Here is a 21,851-nt window from a genome sequence, read left to right on the forward strand (position 1 = left end):
GGGACACTAATTCCCTGTATTCCACCCCACACAGCATTGATCCCACCACAGCTAGAGGCCAGAGGTTTGTAATTATAAGGGAAGGTTTTCTTGTCCTTCCCACACAAGCAAGAGCAGAGGGCAGCCCTAGAGGGATCAGAAGCAGAAATACCATTTGATGAGCTGGAGGTCTTCCAGGTTTCAAAAAGAAGATAGATAAAATACATGTCCTGCTTGCTTTTGCTCTCCAGGTTCCTTCATGCCAAGCGGGCATTGGTTGATTTCTCAGATCAGGCCTTTGAAACCCAAACAGCTGGACCTGGTGAGTGGTTATAGTCAATGGCTTTCCCAGTGCAACTTGTACTGCAGTCAACCATTATAGCCTTCTCCTATGGAAAGAGGCAGTAACTTCCAACTGCTCACTTTTATTCATTTCCTCTATGCACTATGAGCCATATCTTCTCAAAATCTACCCATGGTTCAAACAATTTAAAGCCAGGTTCTTATCCTGAAGACTGGCTTTGCCATGGATGACATTCCTCTTTCTGTATTCAGGCACTTCTGCTCCGGCAAAAGTGAAGCCACTCTTTTTTTTATTCTCTAGCAAATCAGTGACAATACTTCTGGACATTTTGACTCAAAGCATGTCACCTCCCCCAAAGGTCCAATCTTTCCTCAGGTTAAAATCTGACAGACACCCACATTTGCAATTTCCCCTGTGTGGCACGCCATCGTCTTAACACATTCCCCGTGGTACACGAACACTGAGCTCCATGCAAGATTCTCCCACTCACTGTGAGTGAGCATCTGCATTTCTAGAAGATTATGCTGTTACCATCTATTTTACTTCTGATTCAAATTCTCCTCACTTGATTTCAACATTTTTAAAGACTTATTTTTACTTCTTTTGAGACATTTTAAACTCCCTTCTTTTCAATACTGTCAACCAGCCTTTTTCACTAGTACATTATGAATTTGGGTACCATTATTATCTTGATTTTTAGAGAGGTAGAAATGTGGACACAAAAGAGAAAAGCAATGGCCTAAAATCCTTTCTTCGACAATGGCACGGGCAGAAGAGAAAAACAGGACACCCAAAATCCCACTCCATTGGCCAATCTGCTAGGCAAGAGAACTGAAACTGTATTATCCTGGACCTGTCTCAGACACAGCGTTATCTGCTGCTATAGTCTCATGTTCTTTCATGCCTTCCAATTAAAGCAAGGAAATTGGATCATACTGAGCTTCCTTTGTCCTTTTCACCTCTTGTGAAAGTCAGGGGTTACCATAATTTCATACCTGTTATAATTAGCTTTAATGTTGTAACCTGGGAAGGAAAAAAATACAGTGTTCTTTTAATAATAGACTTCGTGAATCATGGAGTGGTCTTATCTTTTCCACAACCGGTAGCCATGTTTAGTATTTCCAAATCCTCCTACATTGTGCATAAGCAATTTAAGTATTTTATTCATTACTATAGAAATTTCAACTGTCCAACAAAGCTCAGGATTCACCCACCCAGTCCAGGCTAGGAGATAAGTCTGATGACAGAACTCCAGGAATTTGTAGTGCTTCTGGCCAGAAAGCAGGTAAACAAGGCTGGGATTTGACATCAGAAGACAAGAAAGGTAAAGTTTTGTTTCAGCACACGTTTTTCAGGGTAGAGATAACCCACATAAATCAATGATGAGGATATAGACATTATCAGCTAAATGTTTTCTAACTGATACAGCATCACTTATTTGGGGCACATGATTATGAGCTTTTGAAAAGAATGGGATTAAAAAGACATTTAATGAGTTTACCGGACTTCAATCTTTGTCCTGTAGCCATAGCAGCCATGATACAATGGTACAGGTCTTTATCAAGCCAAGACTTGAGGCTTTCATCTCATGTTTTCCCCAGATCTACTTCTGAGGACCATCAAGAAAGGTGCTACCCATCTATCACCAAATGCACCAGCCAACACTCCATATTTCTTCACAGTGCAGAAATAGCTCACTGCCACTTTACACAGATTTTGGCTACCACGCTTCACCCAACACCGAAGGCCAGAAAAGCAGCAGAGATTTGTCTTTGGCATTGGGAGGGAAGTTCGTTAATACTCCTACTCAGCGCGAGAGCTTTGATGCCCGACTTCTGGCAGCTGGATGTGTTTTCAGGTCTGACTGAAACCTCATTCAGGCCAGGGCTACCCTCTGACAACAAAATTTCACCTGCCAGAATCTTCTTCTCTGTTCCAAATCCTGCAAAGGTTGGACACCGCAGCTGACAAGAGCCCTCGCCTCCCAAAGCAAGGTCAAGGCAATGCTCCACCACGGAAAAAACAGAATACCTCTATCCAAGAGGCATCTACGTTGTTAGAAACACCTTGGATTCATTTTAAGTGAGTGACAATTTTCAAACCCAGATCTTTCCCTGAAGCTTAGGCTCGCAGGTTTTGAGGGCACACTTAACACAGCACTGGAGTATTGAAGTTTGTCTCCGAGCTGCAGCACAGCTTCAAAAAGACATTTGTTCTTTAAATCAGACATTAAGTGATGGAATACCACTACTCCTATTGATATTGTTTCATATATCAAAAGACAAAGTTTAGCCTTGACATAAACCGCTGTATTTCACAGGTCATGATGTAACAGACCGGATTGCTGCTCTGGAGTCATGTCTCCAGCATGATTCAGAAGAAATTACAAGATAAAGAAAAGGACAATTATGAAACAGCCTGTTCATATTTCCACCTAACTTATTTCAGGGAGCACCAGGAAAAGGGCCTAATCATCCTCCTTCAAAAATCCATTTCCTCTCTGGTGAATCTGTAGATGATCTCTAAGCTCCTTTGGTTTCAAGACCCAAAACAGACCATTTCAGCTGAAGCAAGTTCTTGTGATGAGTTCCATGAGTTAATTACATTTCCATTAGTAAAGAAGTTCTAAAACTTCAATTTCTTAACTGATGCTTTTTGAATCCTGCCAAAATAGATCAGGAAATATGATTTCCTCTCTTTTTTCTTTATCTATGTCACCCTTATGATACTTTCCTCTTAATTTTGACTCTCTCAGCCTTTTCATTTCTCCTTAAATGGAGATTTCTTCAACACTTTAATCATTTTCACCGCCTTCCGCCAAAGCTCCCATGCCCAAACTTTATTCAAGGATGCTGGTTTAGATGTTTGAGATGCTGAACTAAGCCAAAAGATAGTTCAATCTTTCAGTCGTTTTTTTTTTTGTTTTTTTTTTTTTTTTTTTTTTTTTTAACTGGGAAATAAGTTGACAGCTCCAATTTAAGTTCTTTTAAGTCCTCTTTGAACCAGAACCAAGCTCTGTCCAACTAAGTATTTTGAATTATCAGTTTAGTTTGAGAGCTCTTCAGCACAGGGACATTTTTTAGCTGAAAAGGTCTTAGCCTCCTCCAAGCAGCTCATTTCTGTCCTTCACTCCTTTACCTCTACGTCACCCCACGGACCATCGCCACACTCCTAAACCTTTAGTCCTACACTGGGTCCTTCTTGTTTTGCAGACCCTTCCAGGGAACTTTTACAAATTTAATGAGGTGAAGGGAGGGAGTCAACTTTAGCTTCTCTCCAGAAACGTCCATAAGAAAATCTTCACAGCATCTGCAAACAGATTTATGGCATAGGTGTGACATGCTGAGAGCAGCCCTCTCCTCGTTTAGAGCCCCAGTGAAGCACAGCACTGCTCCAGTCTCTACTTTTGATCTTTTCCTTGCTTAAATCTTACACAGCCCAACATGAACTGACTTGAACTGAGCCAACAGCTAAACCCATTGTTGGCTAAAACTTGGAGTTTAACTCAGGAGTGGCCCAAACTTCTTGCTCTAGAGATGCTTTTAAAAGTCTATAGCTGATCATGAGAACCGCCTACACACACACACACACAAGCAGCCAGCTCTTGAAACCAAGACATCTTCTTCAGCACTGGCAGAATAAGAATATCCACCATAAAAACATGACCTGTTTCCTCAATATTTCACCCTGAGATCACTGAGCAAATAAGTTCATTTCTTAATCAAAAAACAATGAATGGTGATTTTCCTGACATACATACAGGAAAATGGAGGAGGGAGGAGACAAAGCCTTATATTTGTTGCCAGCCATTGATTTAGCTAATGCTGACCATGCCAGGAAGGAAAGATTTCTCATACATATTCGAAGAGCACTGTTTAGGTGGCCATGCTCCTTTGTGAGGATCAGGCAACTTTCCAAACCCTCTAGCTCACACTACAGGTCTGACACGTGCCACACGTAGGAAGCAGTCCTTCTTTCCAGCCTAAGCTCCTAGGCTTCCCCGTGGCACAAAAGCAGCCTTCCCATGCAACCAGGAGTTCAGGCAATGTACTCTCTGCCCCATTCATCCTGGAGCCATCAGTATTACTGAACTCATTCACAGAGGACCTCTTACCTCCATCCCAATTTAGCATTCCCTTCAGCATAGAGAAGAGCCAAGATAGCTCAGTTAAGCAAAAGAGCCTCACCTTGGTGTCAAAGAGCATCTCCAGGTACCCAAACACCAGGTGCTGACCCTAGAGCTTGGGTTACCTATACAGAGACCTGGAGCCACTCATACTCCTGGTTCCACCTTCCAGCACTGAAGCCTTGCCCTGGCCAGAAAGTCCCACACACTTCATTAGTGGTTGAGCAAGAACAAACAGGAAGATCAATTTTTCACCTCCACTAAGTTTCCTGGATGTTTTCAGAGAGCCCTGAGGAAAGCGATGGTCCCAAAGCACCCAGAGCCCTGGGGGCAAGGTGTGGATCCAAGGATGCATGTGCCAGTGTGACACTTGCTCCTGGCACTCAAGATTAGATTACAATTAAAGCTAGGCTGATTTTCTAAATCCTCATTCTTTTCAATAACCTCAACCAGGTTCTCATCATATCAGATGAGCAGGCACTTTGGCATCAAAAGCTGGCCACTTGGGAACTGGGACACAGCAGCAGAAGAAACATTTGAGAAACAGGAACCTGAGAAATCCTGCACACTCCTCCTCATGCAATCATGAGACAGCACTCAACACCACACAGAGGACTTGGGTGTTCTGGGTGGTTTTGCATTTTTTTTGTTTGTTCTTTTTAAGCTGGGAAGCATTAAGAAAATGAAGATTAGAACACTTCATAGCTGCATTTTTATTTGTGGTTTTGAATTCCTAGTATTCATACCAGGCTATAATGGCAGCTAGGTACGCAATGCTTTCCATCTATAGAGAAGAGCAAGCAGTCAAACAGATGCCCACACTACATGATTGCTAGGGCAGGATCAGACCTTAGGAGCAGACCACAAGGTGCAGAGTCCTCTTCCCATGCACAGTCTCCCCAGTTGCCTTTGCATGGTACAGCTGGTCCCCTCAAAAGTGACAACATTTCCCTTCCACCAGCCTCCCTTTGAGAGCCATAAAAAGCTAAAAACGCTGTCTGGACTCTGGACTACAGATCCTGCCTGGCTTTGATGAGAAAGCATATCTCCCTTTCGCTTGGGATGGCCACTTTTACTGGCTCCAACTTCAGGGCCTGCAGGCCAGGGAGATGTAAGCACCCTCAGATGGTGTCCAGCACTCCCCTCTTTGTGAGCAAAAAGCTTCAAAGCAGCATAAACAGGCATGAAACATGGAAAGCAGTAGAAGACGGAAATCTGAAGAAATACTTTTGTTTCCTCTCTCTTTGGAGAAAAGCTATCTGTCCATGCCTCCACATCCTGGCTTCTTGTTGTGTGGTACCATCATTTATCAGTTCACATACCAGGTATTCAATACCCTGCAGTCCTTTCTAATAAAATAAGAGAGAAACACATCAATCTCATTATCTATTTGCCCTTGAGAAGCACTCTGACCTGAAACATTTGGTTTGCCACAACCAGAGCAGAGCCATGCTTCAAGGATAACTTCTGCCAGGGAAGGGTCGTCCCCACCTGCAGGTCCTGAGGGTCTGTCACCATCTGCAGCCTTCCTCTGAGCACAGCCCCGAGTCCTCCTCTGCTCAGGAAAGTCTCCTTCTAATTTAGCAGCCAGCCGCACAATTACACACCCACCTGCTTAACTCAACCTGCCTCTCTCCACCCCCACCAAAATCAACGCACAAAAGCCACTATAAGTAACAAAAAAAAAAAAAGACACGAGCCCTAATTAGCACTCCAACAGGCTCAGCACAGCCCAGGACCCCCTTTGCTAGGTGAAACAGGCCCAGAGGGAAAGCAAGCTCCAGTCTCAAGGAACCTGCTGCCCCACTGGGCAAAACTGGCTGTAATAGTGCAAAAAAAGGTACCATGAATATTTTCCAAGGTGGGTCTAGAGCCCAGAAATCCTTCTCCTCGTCCAGCATCTTCTATGTTGAAGGAAACTGCTTCTTCAGCTCCCCAAGGGCCCAGATGGCCAAGGGACAGAAAATAGAAAAAGTTCGAACTATTTTAGACTGTTCAAACTGAGACGTCGCACTTTGTCTTCCCTTCCAGTTACTAACCACTCATTTTCTCTGCCTCAAAAAAAAAATTTTGGTTACTTCCTCCATTACTGCCCCCATACACCAGCCAGAAATCTGGTTAATATCTTGCATTCAGGAAAACAGGTACATTCCCTTTGCCTTGTCCCATTTTATCCGATTTAATTTCAGAAGGTACCCTTAGCTTTTCTGAGCCAGCAAGTATCCATCCATCATTGGAGCATAAAAGAAATTGAAAACAAGGATCAGCTCCATTAAAATCTACAGAGGCTTTGCTCTTAGCATGACTCATGCACAATGCTAATAGCAATCAGCCTTAGTCCATCACCACCCATACTGTATAACCATGCAAAGAGGCTTACTCCTTTTCCTTGTGATAACTCATCAAGATGAAGCTTGTTCCTCTTAAAGCATTCATTTTTCCAACTCCTGTTGCTGCTCAGCTTTGCTTTCTAACACGGAAGTGCCAGAAGTTCCATGTCGGGAAAGCAGAGAGAAATCTACTTTTCCTTGCCCCTGGCCCCTTTATTCCCTATGTATCTAGATCTAAAGCTTACCAAAAAAAAAACCAAAAAAACAAAACACGGGCATGCTGTCTAAAATGATGCTGGAAGGGCATCCAAGGGTTTTTATTTCATTTTAATTTGGGTTTTCAAATTGTTGTATTTGATGGTTATTTGTGGGTGGGAAGATTGAGGTGTTTTGGGGAGCACACAAGAGCCAGTCACATAGGACCCCATAATTCAGACCTAGTCTAAGGGGTTTTGAATACAAAGGAACATGCATGTGGAGAAAAAAATTGCGAGACTACAGGCATCTGTGTATATTTGACAGCTTTAAGGAACCCAGCCCTCAACTGCACATTCACTTCTCAATTATTTCGTGGTCACATCACACCCCACACTCTACGAGGTACACCCACCTTGAATTGAAAGATCAGAGGTCTATAGCCCTCTGCACAGACCAGGCTCGATGGTTCTTATGCCTCCCCCTTTGACAGTCATCACTGCAACCAAGGCTGCCGCTGCTCCTCATACACTGCACCAGGAATAGCATCTCAGACTGCCCACATACTAAGCTGATGCTGGTAACCAGCAAAGCTAACATCAAGGACGAACAGGTCTTTATTATACTGCTAAATGAGTTACCTTCCAAATTATTAGCACCACCAGGAGCTAGGAGCACAGTTCTCAGTCATCCAGACAATCAAAATAATTCTAGCTTTTGTAATTTGTTCCTGACAGCCCGAGACATCAGTAACAGCACAGAGACTTTGTGCACATCATTTGGCAGCTCCAGGCCTGGCACACGCTGTCTCTGCCAGTCCCACCCAGAGATCCAGGCAGCTGATCCAACTGGCTCAAGAAGCTACCAGGACTCTTCGAGAGTGTTCAATCCAGGCTGATCGAAAGCCAAAAAAAATTAACTCTGCTCATAAAGGACAGAGCATGATCCTTTCGAGTGCTCCATTTACTTACACCAGTCTTCAGCAACTCGGCATCGGACAAACACCACAGTTGTGGTCGCCAACTCCAAGAGGATAATGATCAAGCTCAGAAAGGACCAGAGCAACAGCATAGGTCAGTGGTGCACAGAGAAGCTCTCTGGTCAAGGGAGGTTTGGCAGCATAAGTCTCCAACCAGGGAAATGCTGGAGACTCATAAAAATCATAAGTATGCAGAAAAAAAGGAATTGCTATTCTCCAGACCTTGCTATAAAAAAAAAATCTAGAAGGCACCAATGGAAATCTCAGGAAGCTAGTGATGAAAAAAGGGATAAGCAGCACTTTTTCTCATGGTATGTAATTAAATCATGAGACCCATTACCCAGGATATAATGAAGCCAAAAGTATAGACAGGCTCCAAAACACAACCAAGGAGGACGATCCCCTTGGATCACACAGTTTAAAACATAGACTCTTCCCCCCCCCCCGCCCAAAAAATCCCTAGACATCCAAGTTTTGGGAATCAAGAAGGTAAGGATCATTTTATCCGTGCTTTGCTCTGCATTATTCCTCTAAGCAGCCACCCTATTACACCAGCCTCCGCTAGAGAGTTGTCTGCAAGTTTAACCCAGTACAGCAGTTCTTCGAGCCATTGTATCCAAAGCCCAGGACACCAGGAGAAGTGTCCCTGTGAACTCCAACAGGAACAGGTCTGAACCCTCCAGGTCCTGACTCCAGGCTCATAGCTCCATCCACGGCCATCTGAGGGGTTTCGGTGTAGGGAGGACTTTGTTCCCAAGATGACTGTGGATTTCTGAGGTTTTCACCCCAAGACAGGTTGCAGCAATAGAGTAGAAAGTCCCTTTGCTCCTACCTTGGGAAAAGCGCATATAGTCCTGGGCCAGTTGACAAATTACATTTTTGAGTGATTTAGAGCTGCTAATGGGTGATGTCATCACTGGCGCGAATGCAATCCCATAAAAATGTGAAAATAAAATGAGCAGGAGCTATAAAATATAGGCGTCTCTCCACAATGGCAACAGGCACATCACAGCAGGGCAGCTTTCCTCAATACTCATCTACAACTGGAGGAGTTCACAAGAAATAACTAAAAAAATTACAGAGGAAACAAAATCTTTCAAGGAGCGGCAATCTACTATTTTCCCAGGCCTTTACTAACAGCAAACCAGCATGCTTCCTTGAAAGTAAATGAGAAAAAGGCACCACAGCATTGCTGTGGAAAGGAACTGAGGGAGGGTTTTCTGGAACAACAAACCAAGCCGTTTTGGGCCACTATCTGTTAGACTCCAGTTTAGCTCAATAGGGTATTGATCCTGCCTCCATATAACGCAGCCCTGATTTATTCTCTGATCAACAAGTTCTACTGCCTGAGTTTCACAAACAAAATGTCCATCACTACAGGTAAATGGAAAAAAAAAAAACCACTAACATATTTATCAATAATGCCAGTGTGCAGGCATTGAGCAGCAAAAAAGGAGGTTGGAAAAAACAGGTGGAAAGGGTTACTGCATGATCGCTGTAATATTTACATAAGGGTAAGTTCAATAAATGCAGAGCCTTCCCCCACAGCCTCCTCCAAAACACACCCAGACACTGGCTGGCCTTCTTCCTATGGAAACAGCTAACAAGAGCAAAGCTGCTCTTTGCTTTTATGGGTTTTCGCTAAAAGCTGAAAATGAGATCAGATTTTCTGACATTCACCATTTACCTTAATAAAAATCTGCACTCAACAGGATTAGCAGGTGTACAACTCTGCGTGTGGTATCATGAAATGCATTTTCATGATCTTTATGCTCCCACAGAAAAAAAGAGAAATCAAAATCCCTCTATAATATTGAAGATCAATGTGAAACTGAGCTTAGGAACTGAAAGCTGCTCACTGCCTGGGAAACACGAGGTAACATTTTCAAGTAGCAATCTTGCACATATGGCAAAGGAAAGCTTTTGATAGAGTAGTAAAATGATATTTCAAAAACTGATGTCCTACCTATCTATATTTATAAGACCACATTAAGTACGAGTTTACCACTGCCCTCTTTTATTATTCTCTAATAAATTACAGAACCTGCTTGATCATTTTTTGAAACAGAGAGGTCTGAGGCTACCTTCCACAGAAAAGAAAATTAAGGTCGCTCTTGTGTCACCACCTCGCAGCCCCTCCCTGGAGAACCATCGGGTTTGTCAGGGGTAAATGTAGAAATGCCGAGATGATGTCTGTCTCCAATAAGTGCCCTTGTTCAGGCTTCCCCTCGTTAGCTGAGCTGGGGCAAACAATGGGCAGGTGAAAAGATTTCTGGCCAGTGATGGAAGCCCGAGGAAGAGGAGCTCCTGCTTTCTAGCACAGACCCATGGCAACGCAGGAGTGAGCTAAGAACATAATAAGGATCTAGGAAATTCAGAGCAAAACACAACAGGCTACAGAGAAAACACTAATTCAATCCCCTGTGTGAAGCTGCAGATCTTTCAGTGTTATTTCTCTACTCTAGGTCCCTCCACCTCATTACTGGGTTTGGAAATACAGCCCCAGATTCAGGAAAGCATTTATCTACCCAAGCACACGAGTAACCCTGTTCTTTTCAATAAGCCCCCACCCACCCCCGACACCAAAAATCTGGCACGAGCTCAAGCGCCTTGCTAAATCCAGCCCTCGAATTACAGGATTAGAGGTCTGCGGATCTCCTCAGTGGAGACGACTCTTGGACTTAACGTCGATCGGTTTACACTTTGCCTTCCCTGCATTGCCTGCCTGGTGGGAAGTCCATGTACAAGACAATTTCAATACAGCCCAGCTAGCATCACCATTGGAAACCAGCAGCTTTGACGTTAACAGGATTGTACTTCAAAAGAATACGCATGTTTGCAGATGGCAACAGGGTTCCTTATTACAGCTGTCTAATCAAGCCAATATTCCGCAATTATGCTCAGAGATCAAACAGCGCTGCAAACAGCGCTCACAATAAAACCAGCACCAGTAAGATGCCGGTGTCACACCTATAGCACTGCACATTCGTGTGCGATTCCACAAGCACGGCATGCACGGTGTTTCAGCTACTGTCGCAAAACTTTGAATGTCTCAGTCACAGCTAGGCAGTTTAAAAAAAAAATATCTATTTTGATTCTTGGCCTGTGTTTATGAAAAAAAGATCTAACACACACCTAAACAAATAACAATATGGCTGTAATTCAGGAACGCTTTTACGTATAGCCTTAACTTTAAGTACAGAACCACTGGAGTCAGCTGAATTCAAACATGTACTTGAATGCTTTGCTGAAGGATAAATTAAACCACATGCCAAAGTCCTTTCCAGAATCAGGGCTTTGATCTTATTTTTATTTTTTTAAAAACACACAAAAGGGCATAGTGCTAACCAGGAATCAGAACATACCATCGACACGAATAATTGTAGCATCTGCGCTAATTCTCTTTTCATCCTGGTACCCCCTATGCTTCCAAGTATGTAAATCTGATTCTCCTTGTGGCTCCGCTAAAGTTTCTATTGATTAAATACCCAGCCCCAGCAGCAGGAGAATCAAGCCCTGCATATTTATTTTCTTCCTCTCAATACATAAAGAATTCCCTTTGGCCTCTCAATTGCTATATCACATGGTACACTGAATGCAAATAGAATTACAGTGATAATGTATCTAATGAATACATTTGTATATGTACGCAAGCATTTTCCTAACAGCATCCTACTCTACACCGCTAAGCAGACCAAAGAATATATATGTTTGGCACACGCAGTAGCAGAGAAGGTGTGTGAAATGAGTGCATATCATTAACAAGAGCCAGACTGCAGTCTTCTGGGGGAAAAACTAACCAAGACCCTTCCAAGATGAAGGCTGCAGGATCAGGACCTCACACAGACCTTTGGAACATTTCCTTTGGAGCTTTACAGCACAATTTGTAGACCATAATTGTTACTTAATGCTGTGTTTTCATCATCCACTAGTATTACACTACATTTATATAAATAGATATAGGAACTGTTGCAATATATAACAGAGATTGTAAGCATTACCAAGAAAGAAATTAGTGATATCATTTCAAACCAAGGTACAAAATACACAGGTACCATTTTGAGCTCCATCCTTTAGAAGACACAGTCTCTTTGAATTATTTTTGGAAGAGTTATTTTATAGTAAACCAAATTCACTCCGGCAGAAATTTCACCGATTTCAGAGTTGTAATAGCTTAAAAATGGGATGCATTTAATTTATTAGCTCACTCCATGTTGATTTTTAAAGTAATCCTGTAAAGTCAGAAAATAAATTGACTTAAATCAGGCTCAAGTACCTACTGGCAATCAGAACCTGCAGAGTCTAAGAAATGTCAGTAAGCTTCTGGATAAGACATACACCAGCACATATACAAATACATGTCCTTGCAACCTCTTTCTAGTTTGTTCAAAGAACACTTTGAAAGTGACTTATTCAGCACAATAGCCATTATTTAAAGACAGTAATGTCAGAAATACAGTTTTTTAGTACTATTTCACTAAAAATAACTCCCACCCCAAACCACAGTTAAAGAACAACACAAATCAAAGCGAGAGTCCCCCTCCTTAAATCTAGGGCAATGGGCGGTCACTTACCCTGTGAGGACCACAACAAAATCCATCACATTCCAACCGTTTCGGAGGTAAGAGCCTTTATGAAAAACAAACCCCAGAGCAATGATTTTTATACCAGCTTCAAAACAAAATATTCCAATAAAGTACGGCTCAGTGTCATCCTGAAAAAGAATAAAAATCAAAGGTGTCAAGGTGATACCTACACTTCTGCACTGATAGCAAGAGTCATACAAACAACTACGTGCACCAACTTCACATCGTTTCAGCTCTCTGAGCAGAGTTGAAACCAAAAGGTTTAAGTTTACTGGAATTAAGGACAGAGAAGAAATTTGTTGTTATTTCTCTGAAGGTAAATTTGTTGTTTCACATTGGAAATTCTATTTGCCTTTATTCTGATCATTTCACCCCACACTTTTCACCTTTACTCAATTTTCTGGAGGGAATTTTGATGCTGCAATTTTGCTCTAAGGGTATATTTAAACTTGAGATCACATATTTCTGTAGTTATTGGCATGAAAGAAAACGCGTGCTGTACAATTCATCCAGGAAACTGAAACAAGAGGATATCTTGGGGAGTAGCAGTCAGCACAGCAAGCTTGCAAACAGCAGCAGGAAATTATTTATTTATCATTTACTCCGTCAGTTCTTCCTTCACTCTTTCTCCTCCATTTTCTCAACTTCCACATCTAAAGTCACATTTGTTTTCCTTTCACTGTGCAGCTGATTCAGGAAGAAATCCCCATTCCCTTCCATTAACAGCAGAAGCAGTAAAGTTTGTGTCTCATGCCCGTGGTACATACTAAAGCATACCATGGGATCACAGCTTCATGTCCTAGCTCACTAGAGAGGAAAAGCAGGCTTCGTCTCCACAGTTTCACTAAACCATTCTTTTTTCCATCTAGGGCACCGGATCCCTCAGTATTATACCTTATTGGTAAGAGTTTCAACACAAATTCAATGCCAAATGGAAGCACTCACATTTGGAAGGAAGGTGCAGGCAAGAAATGGGAACAAAGCAAGAGGTGAAAGCAATGGGCATCAAATTCAAGAACAAGTTAATTAGCTTTGGCACCTGTAACCAATTTCCAAATGTGCCTTAGATCCCTGATTTCAGCTGAAGTCAATGAAAGTAAAGCAGCCCTACCCAAAAGGAAGCAAACTCCCAAATTAAGAGATTAGAAATCTTTGTTCCAGTGGCTTTGGCATTTCTGACTACAAGAAGCCAAAGAGTTGAGCTGCTGTTTGATGCGGAGTTGTTTACATTTTGCAATTCTACTAATGACAAAAGGTGATTTTAGTTCTCTTATACAGAAAGAACATGAATGTCAAGTCTTGTGGCCACAGAACAAAAAAAGAAGCAGTTTTGACACAAGAATCTATTTTACAAACATGGCAACTCTTGCACAACTCTGACCCAGCGCTGGCACACAGAGCCACGCATTAGGCACAGTACTTGTTACAGAAAGGCAGGTTTGTCACACCAAGGAGACCAATATAACAGCATACCCCTCCCAAAGAGGTTTATGCACTTCGCACATCGATGTATACCCGAGTCAACCGCAAAGCACTAATCACTGAAGATGCCTCCAAGCTGTTGGAAATTACTGCTTCTGGACAGGCTTTTCCGCTAGTAGCTGAATTCAAGTTTTGTTTCCTACAAAGCAGCAACCCATACCCCTACACAGCTCAGTGACCCCAGCTCCTCCATGTGCTTCATCTTTCACCCTATGTCATCTCTACTCCCCTCTGCCTTTCCTAACCTCACAGCCCCAACAACTCCACCTCACATTCCCCTGTAGCCAGGCAAGACGACCAGTCACCTGCAGATCACACACATACTGACTGGCCAGACAGCAAAACAGAGCAGATGACTGTTGAGCTCACACTGTAGGCCTTTGGCTGAAATGGAGGGGGGAACCCACAAAAAAAAAAAACAAAACTAACTTCTTCTCCAGCCAAGGAACTGTTTCCACAAATGGCAGCACCTCCAAGCCCTCTGCCCTTCCACAGGACCTCCCTGACACTGCTCAGAGGATACAGAAGCTATCGCCGAGAAACTCAGGCTGCCCATCTCAGTGCTATTTACCCACAGAGAAACAGAAACAAGCCAAGGCCATCAGACTTTTTATGACCTTCAACAGAAATCCTACAATAAGAGTCTTCTTCCAGCAGTTTCTCTTGCAGCAAGAGCTAGGGGCATCCCAGGACTCCAACCCAGTACAGAAAACAAGGAAGAAGAAAGAGAGGGTCAGAAATCATCATATGTGATTTCAGGAGATGTTACCTTACTGCTCCTCTGCTTTCCTTTACACACGCAAGAGCACTCTAACAGCCTGGTCTGCTTGCTCTTCAACCCCAACGACACCTTCTAGTTCAATAAGTATACAAAATCTTTGCAAGCAAACACCTCCTGGCCCATCCTAGATTTCCATTCCACAACTACTAGCATACCTCTAAAAATAGCTCTCCTAACACACCAAAAAAAAAAAACACACCCCCAAAAAAAAAACCCAAAACCAAAAAAAAAACCCTAAACCCATACCTTTCCTCACATACACACTCCCTCACTTTCTGGAAGTCTTATATCTACTCTCTTACCAGTTGTTTGCTCAATCTAGGTCAGGTGCCTTGTGATTACAGCTGCCAGCTGTGAAGAGCCAGGCTTCAGGTACTCAAGGGTTTGACAGACTATGCTCTTCCCAAAGCTAGGACTACACAGAGCTCTTAGGAAGTGGGTCAAAGAAGTTCTTGTCAGCTTCTAGGGAAGCAGGAAGGCTCACAGATGGGCTTGAGTATTTATTACAAATAAGAACTCATCTATAGGATTGGCCATGAGTAGCTGGGGAAATAAGAGGGGGCAGAAAAAGAGTCTTTTCTAAAGCTTGTCTAAATTTACACTAATTTAGCCTAAGAATCAAGGCAGTAACAACAGGATGAAAAATAAAATTTATACTTCATTAGGTAGTGGTGCCTGCTCCTGAAAAAAAAGATTTGCGTGACTCTGCATGATGGAGGGAGCTGGAGGCCAAGGACATGGGTGACATGCCCCATGCAGCACTGAAATGGTGCTGCTGTCAGCTCAGAAATCCTGCTGCCAACGCTTCCTGCAGCCCCCTTCAGACAGGAGGCTGTGCTGCTGCTTGGGTTCAAGAGTGGGAAAGCAGGTGATAATGAGTATCAGTGTGCATGCTTGGAAGGAGGGTGGAGAATTTGGGCAGCAGCCAGAGCCGTGCCAGCAGGTTGTTTGCTGTGGACGCAGCAAAGCTTGAGACTGGGCCAAACACACATTTAATCAATATGTTTCAGATCAGAAACAACTTCTGAGTCTGGAAAGTCATTACTATTCCTAGTCCATGTCCTAGTGTCTTTCTTTGGCCTTTGGATGTGACAGCCTTCATAGGTTTGGCTGTGTAAGGCTTTGTTCATGCAAAGGTTAATATGAACAGCTCACATATGACTGCACAAAGTGCCTGTGGATAAGATAAAGAATTAAATCCATTAGTAAAGTGCAAGAGCTGTCATGCTGAATATCTGAGAAAAGTTATATTCTGTCCTCACGTCAAAAACACCCAGGGGAGCCAAACGATCAGAGCCCTACAGTGGCATGCAGCTGAACAACCTACAGACCCACTGGTGTCTTCACACAGGGTATGCCCCAGAGCAGGGCAGAAAATAGGTTTCCTGTCCCGCAAGTTCCGATTTCTGTCAGGCTGGGACAAATCTATGGTCTACTGAAGCTTCTCATGAACAACTGAGAAATTAGAAAGAAGACAGGGAGAGGGCAAGCCTCCCTCAGCCTGGACAGCCAAGAGCACTGCGAGCAAGGCATCCACCTGCAAGGCCATTCAGGGCTCAAATGTGAAGCTCACATTCCCACATTTGGAGCTTTCACCACCAGGCTCTGGGCCACTCAGTACAACTCCCTCAGCATATTTTCAGTTGGCATCACTCCAGCGTGTACAAACAATGCAATATTTATTGGGACAGCGAGAGACTGACTCTACAACCTATTGGCTAAGGCACTCAGCTGAGATGGACAATAGCAAGTTTGTAGCATCTCTGTTCCAATGGATAATTACTGATGTGAAGTAAACACTTCCAGCAGCCAAAGCATGTGAGACTCCCAGCTCAGAGCAGGCAAGAGCCTAGGGGGTAGGTCATTATACTGCTAGCGGAAGAGTGAGCTTATTTCTCTTGTATGAAGAGCAAGGACTTGAAGCCGATGTTCCAGTTCACCACTAAATGCTTTGACCACCAGACTGGTGTTTTTTCAGAGCCCTGGTTTTGACCAGGATTTCCATCCTAGAGCCAAGTAATGTTTTTCTGTGCTACAAACTATACACAGAAAATGGACAGAGAAAGATTACTCATAACTTAACCCTTCCAATTCTTGAAATATTGCATATACTGAGACATCACTTGCTCTTCCCATGTGCTTAATTAACCCTGCTTGACAAGTAACATGAGCACAGAAAACAGCCAAGTGAGATTGCACTGCAGGTTCATATCTTGGGTCTCTGGGGAGATACATAGAAGAAAATTTTTATTAGAAGAGAAAAGTCATGATTTTTTTTGTATGGACTCCTCTTTTTCTCAGCTTTAACAAAGAGACAATCTTACGATTTTTGTCTTTGTATCTGTGGCACAAAGTACCTGGGCAACTTTGGGTTTCCTTCAGCAACTCTGCCTACATCTCCCAGTCATAAGAGACTTGTGATGTGCATCTTATATCCTTAAGATCTGATTAACTCTTCAGTGATGAGCCCTCACTCCAATTTGGAGATTTTAATGAACCCAGGAGAAGGAAAAGAATATTCATAAATCATTCACCAAAAAAGGCCGATTCCATTCCTGCCAAAGACAGCAAAAAAGCACCTGCTGTTCTGCATGGACTTATAATTTGGCTCAGCAAACCTGTAAATGTATGGGAATGTTCGCCCACTCTGGTTTAGCATGGCTTTGTAACGTTGTCAATGACACAACTTACAGTTTGTGGAAGCGGCAGGAGCATTCTAAAGAGGTTTCACTTTGAAAACCAGAAGGCAGTTTTTCTTATTCACAATGCTTAATCTTTCCAGCATATGCTGAAAATAGAAAATATTTCATGACTTCTAAAGATTCTCAGTGTTATTCTATGATAAATCCCTTATACTTCAGAGTTACAAATGTGCCGTCTTTAAAATGGCTTCAGAATATCTGGAACAAAGACAATGCTGCACAGTGGTGTTTGGGACAAAAAACAGGGGTTAATTCTTCCTTTGTTACTGAAGCAGAGCCAGCAAGGTGGAGACTGTGCATTTAACTCAGTCAGTTGTCTTACACTGTGCAGTAGTAACGCCAGTGCCCCCCCTTTGGAATGGTTTGGGCAGGAACTGAAGCTGCGTGCGCGCGTGGCACTGGGGGCTGTAAAATGGAATTAATACAATGGGGAAAATGACCAATAAAAAGCCCTTAGGATCCCCTTACAAATCTAGGGTTATAGAGGAACATAAAACCAATGTGATAAACATACCTACTGCTGCGTAAAATAACATATCACCAAGGGGTTACCAAGCCAGAACATCCACAAAACTACTTTTTCCCTTCACTAGTCCATATGTCCATAACTATGAAAGGCATTTCCCCAGCTCGATCTTTACCCTGGGTCTAAACCTGCGCTTTGCTCACAAACCCCGGCTTGCCTTGCTAGCCAATCCCAAAACATATAAAGATGTGTTTAATGGTAGACAGATCTTAATTTTTTCCCCATCTCTTCTTAAGTAGAAGTAATTCAAAGAGAAAGAGACTAAACAAACACAATGTAGGTGGGCAGCCAGCATCAGTGGATACATTTCCAAACAGACAGTATCAACTAGCTGACCCTGAAGCTCTCTCTAGATCTATCACTTATATACCTTTCCCTGATTCTGAAGACTGAGATTGTGGGAGTTGCCCACTGCTATGGACCAACCTTAGAAACTGTAGCAACTGGCGTTCAGAGGCTCTAGCTTTTGGCAGCAAGCCTAATATTATCTTTGTTTGCATAATTTAATATCTACATTTAAAACACATACGGGTCCATATTTATTCATCCTTTTGAACATGCACCGGGATTACTGCATTTAGGCATGAAAGATGTTCCAGATCATTAACAGCAGAAGAAAAATCAAACCAAATATTACCCATTTTTCCTATAGTGATGATAAATGGAAGAATGATTTTGGAGCTATTCTTTTATTTTCTTTTTAAAGAAGGTAATTGGGCTCATTACCATAAAGCCTGCGGGTAAATTATTTTCCTCTGTAAGTTGGTTTCTTTTTTTGGAAGGGAAGTGTAATCATCTAAACCCAAAGTTTGCTTTGTAGGGTCCTTGATATATGCTGTAGCAGGAAGATAGCTGAAAGACATATGAACCTAAAAGGTTACTCTGTTCTACCACTTCCTGGGAAAATATCACAGAAGTTAATTTGATTCTGCAGATAATTCTGAGCATTTGGCAGTCCCTTCCTGTCTTGGTTTATAGACAGCTTAGGTCTTGGTTTATAGGCAACCTAAGTTTGCTGCTCTTCTGATTATACTGTAAGGTCTGCAATTGGGCAGGGCTGGCTAGAGTGATGAAGCATTCTTGTGAAGATGGGATTGGGAGGTTAGAGTTATACTTGTTGTCACCGAGTTATTTTTTCTGATCGTCAGGTCAATGCCCATTTGTTTACATGTGGATCTTTAAAATAGATACAAGCACTCACAATACTGGGTGGGTGACTGCTTTTTGTATTAGACCAGAAACAAAAATGTAAATAAATGAATACAACTCACCAATCTCTCTGACATTGGTGTCTTGTCTCCATCCGGCAAATGTTGTTCCAGAGCCAGTACAATACAGTTGGCTATGATTGTAGCTAAAATCATGTATTCAAATGGAGTGGGGACCAGAAGTTAAAGAAGACACTAGACAACACAAGGAGAACCTCATCCAAATCCTATTTCTACCTAAACAGTTACATTAGTTGAGCATTCTAAGAACTCTCATCTTTTTTGAAGACATTTAGTCTCCTTGGCTTCCTCAGTTCTTTCTGGGGTGTCTTTAGAGGAAAAGTAGGAAATTTGCTCTCTTCTTTAAGACAGTTAGTGACTTACACAGAATCTGAGCTGCCCAAGGAATTTGGGAGCAAGAAAGCAAAAGGTCCAAAGGAAACAAAAAGCTATTAATAATTATTATTTTTAAATGAGATTGATAAGTTAAACTGCACCCAAATAGCTGAATACCATCTGCTGAATTGTTCTTCAGAAATTCCCTGTCATTTAACTTGAGCACATAAGAAAAGTTCTATTTAGAGTGTCTACACAGGTCCAAGACATGAATTTCTGCCAGATTGCAATGCCCACTCCTTGTGAGAGCAAAACCATCAGCGCCCTGTCGGGATGTACAAGGGAAGTGATCCCACGGGAAAGAAGGCAAACCCGATACTAGTTGCCCCCTTGCCTTTCGCCTTCGTCTCCAGCCCTGAACCGTGGGGAGCCCAGGGCATAGCCGCGCCGCGGGCGGCAGCGGGGCCCCCGGGCGGGAGACATCTCTGCTCAGCACCGCGGACAGCTCCCCGTCAGCACCGCGGACAGCTCCCCGTCAGCACCGCGGACAGCGTCCTGTCCCGGCCGCCCCCGGCGCGCAGCTCCGGCGCGGGGACCGGCTGGTGGCTGTGCCGAACCGGCTGGATCCGCAGCGCTGGGGGTCCCCTCCCCACGCTTGGCCAGGAAGACGCAGACGGAGTCGCCCATGAGACGGGAGAGGGCTAGACTGCGTCTAGCCTGGCAGGAAACGCCGTGCTCTGCCTGTCGCCGGAGCTTCGGAGCTTGTTTACTCAGACTTGAAGGCAGGGAAGGAGAAATGGATGAGGAAGTACAGCACTCCCTGTGATTTTATAATAGGAACAGAAAAATGGATATGTGTGCGTGTGTCCAGGGGGAAGGGAAGTGCATTCACTCTACTGGTGTATTTTTTTCCTGTTAGCCCCCTCAGGAAGTGAAAACTGGGAAAGCTTGAATGGGAGCTAGCCTCTGTGGCAATTGGAAGTGTTGCTAGGAGGATGGAAAGAGGCCTTGCTGCTGTTAGCTGAGGATTAATAGGTGTGCGATACCAAATGAAAAGAAAACAACCTGCTCCCTTGAGATCACCAGTGTAATGCACTCCTGTACACACACACACACACACACACTGTATCAGCTGCCTGGTAACCTCAAATAGACTGCTTCCCTTTTCTCATGGCTTACAACCCCCCTGTGTGCATCATTACAAGCAAAGCCCTCTTCTGAGGAAGATCTCTGCAGCTCACTTGGCCTGGGAGCTGGTTCTGAGACAGAAAGCATCTGCCCCTTTCACAATACAGCAGATGATCCTTCTCCCCACTTACTGCCTCCCTCTGCCACAAAGCTTTTCCTTTTTATTTTTAATTTTTTTTAAGTATAACCTAAGCTTAGGCTACACACCTAACCAAAGGGACAAGATTCATGTTGATTCTAATGTTTTCAGGAGGTGATGTACTAAAAAACCCTGGCTGCAAGGATTGTATTAATGGGATTTGCAACATACCTTGGCTATCAATATCCCTACTATCACTGCAGCCTTAATGCTAAGGTGTCACCATTTTTATCCCATGTTCTTTCTATTCAGAGTGAGAAAGAAGAGTTGAAAGGCTCTAAGATGGAAATAAGAATTAGGATTCATTAGCATGAATCTCACAGAACCCTTTGCATTTGGCTTAAATTGCAAGAAATGTAAATCTATGCAACTGTATATGTCACACCTAAATACACACTGAAATGCACGTATGTCTCACACACACCCCGACATAGTCAAAAGCACACTCCGCCGTTCCCACAGAAGCAATTTCCTATGATCCCCAGCTACACGGTCGTACATTATGTCGGACACACAGATCCATGTCACACACACCCATTACACACACTGGATCACACATGCACATCTACATTAGCAACAGCCACTCATCCTTAGCTGGTATGGGGGGTCCCTTTCCCCCAGTCTCCCTCTCCCCCTCCCCACCTTCCCCACCGTGCCCACACACCCTCCCTGAAAGGATATGGCCACTCTGTTATTCTCTTGGCATATTTCCGTATAACATTATCTTCACTGAAGATGAAGAGGGATCTGTTGACTGTGAAGCAGTTCTGTTTGACAGGGATGGGGTTGTAGAGAGCCATAGTCCTGGCCCTCTGAGCCATCGACTGCTTATACATCCTTTGGCCGGCTTGGGGGCCACCTTGCCGGCTGCTCCCTCTTCCAGCCCCGGCCGGCCCTCCACCTCCATAGCGGGTTGGCAGATCATCCCCGAACCGAGCCATTCTCTCAGTGCACGGAGCCGGGCGCTACAATCCAAACTGGCAGCCTAAG

General features: G+C 43.4%; 1 protein-coding gene across 1 annotated transcript in view; it reads right to left on the minus strand.

Moving 5' to 3' along the window:
- CACNA1B (calcium channel, voltage-dependent, N type, alpha 1B subunit) overlaps positions 1-21,802 on the minus strand; it is a 424,961-nt gene extending 403,159 nt beyond the window's left edge. The window contains 3 exon segments of the mRNA XM_009888006.1: positions 12,488-12,627; positions 19,262-19,367; positions 21,543-21,802. Coding sequence (XP_009886308.1) covers positions 12,488-12,627; positions 19,262-19,367; positions 21,543-21,802 — 506 coding nt within the window.
- Positions 21,803-21,851: the final 49 nt, after the last annotated feature.

This window comes from Charadrius vociferus, unplaced genomic scaffold (genome assembly GCF_000708025.1).
Source record: "Charadrius vociferus isolate BGI_N301 unplaced genomic scaffold, ASM70802v2 scaffold1040, whole genome shotgun sequence".
NCBI lineage: Eukaryota > Metazoa > Chordata > Aves > Charadriiformes > Charadriidae > Charadrius > Charadrius vociferus.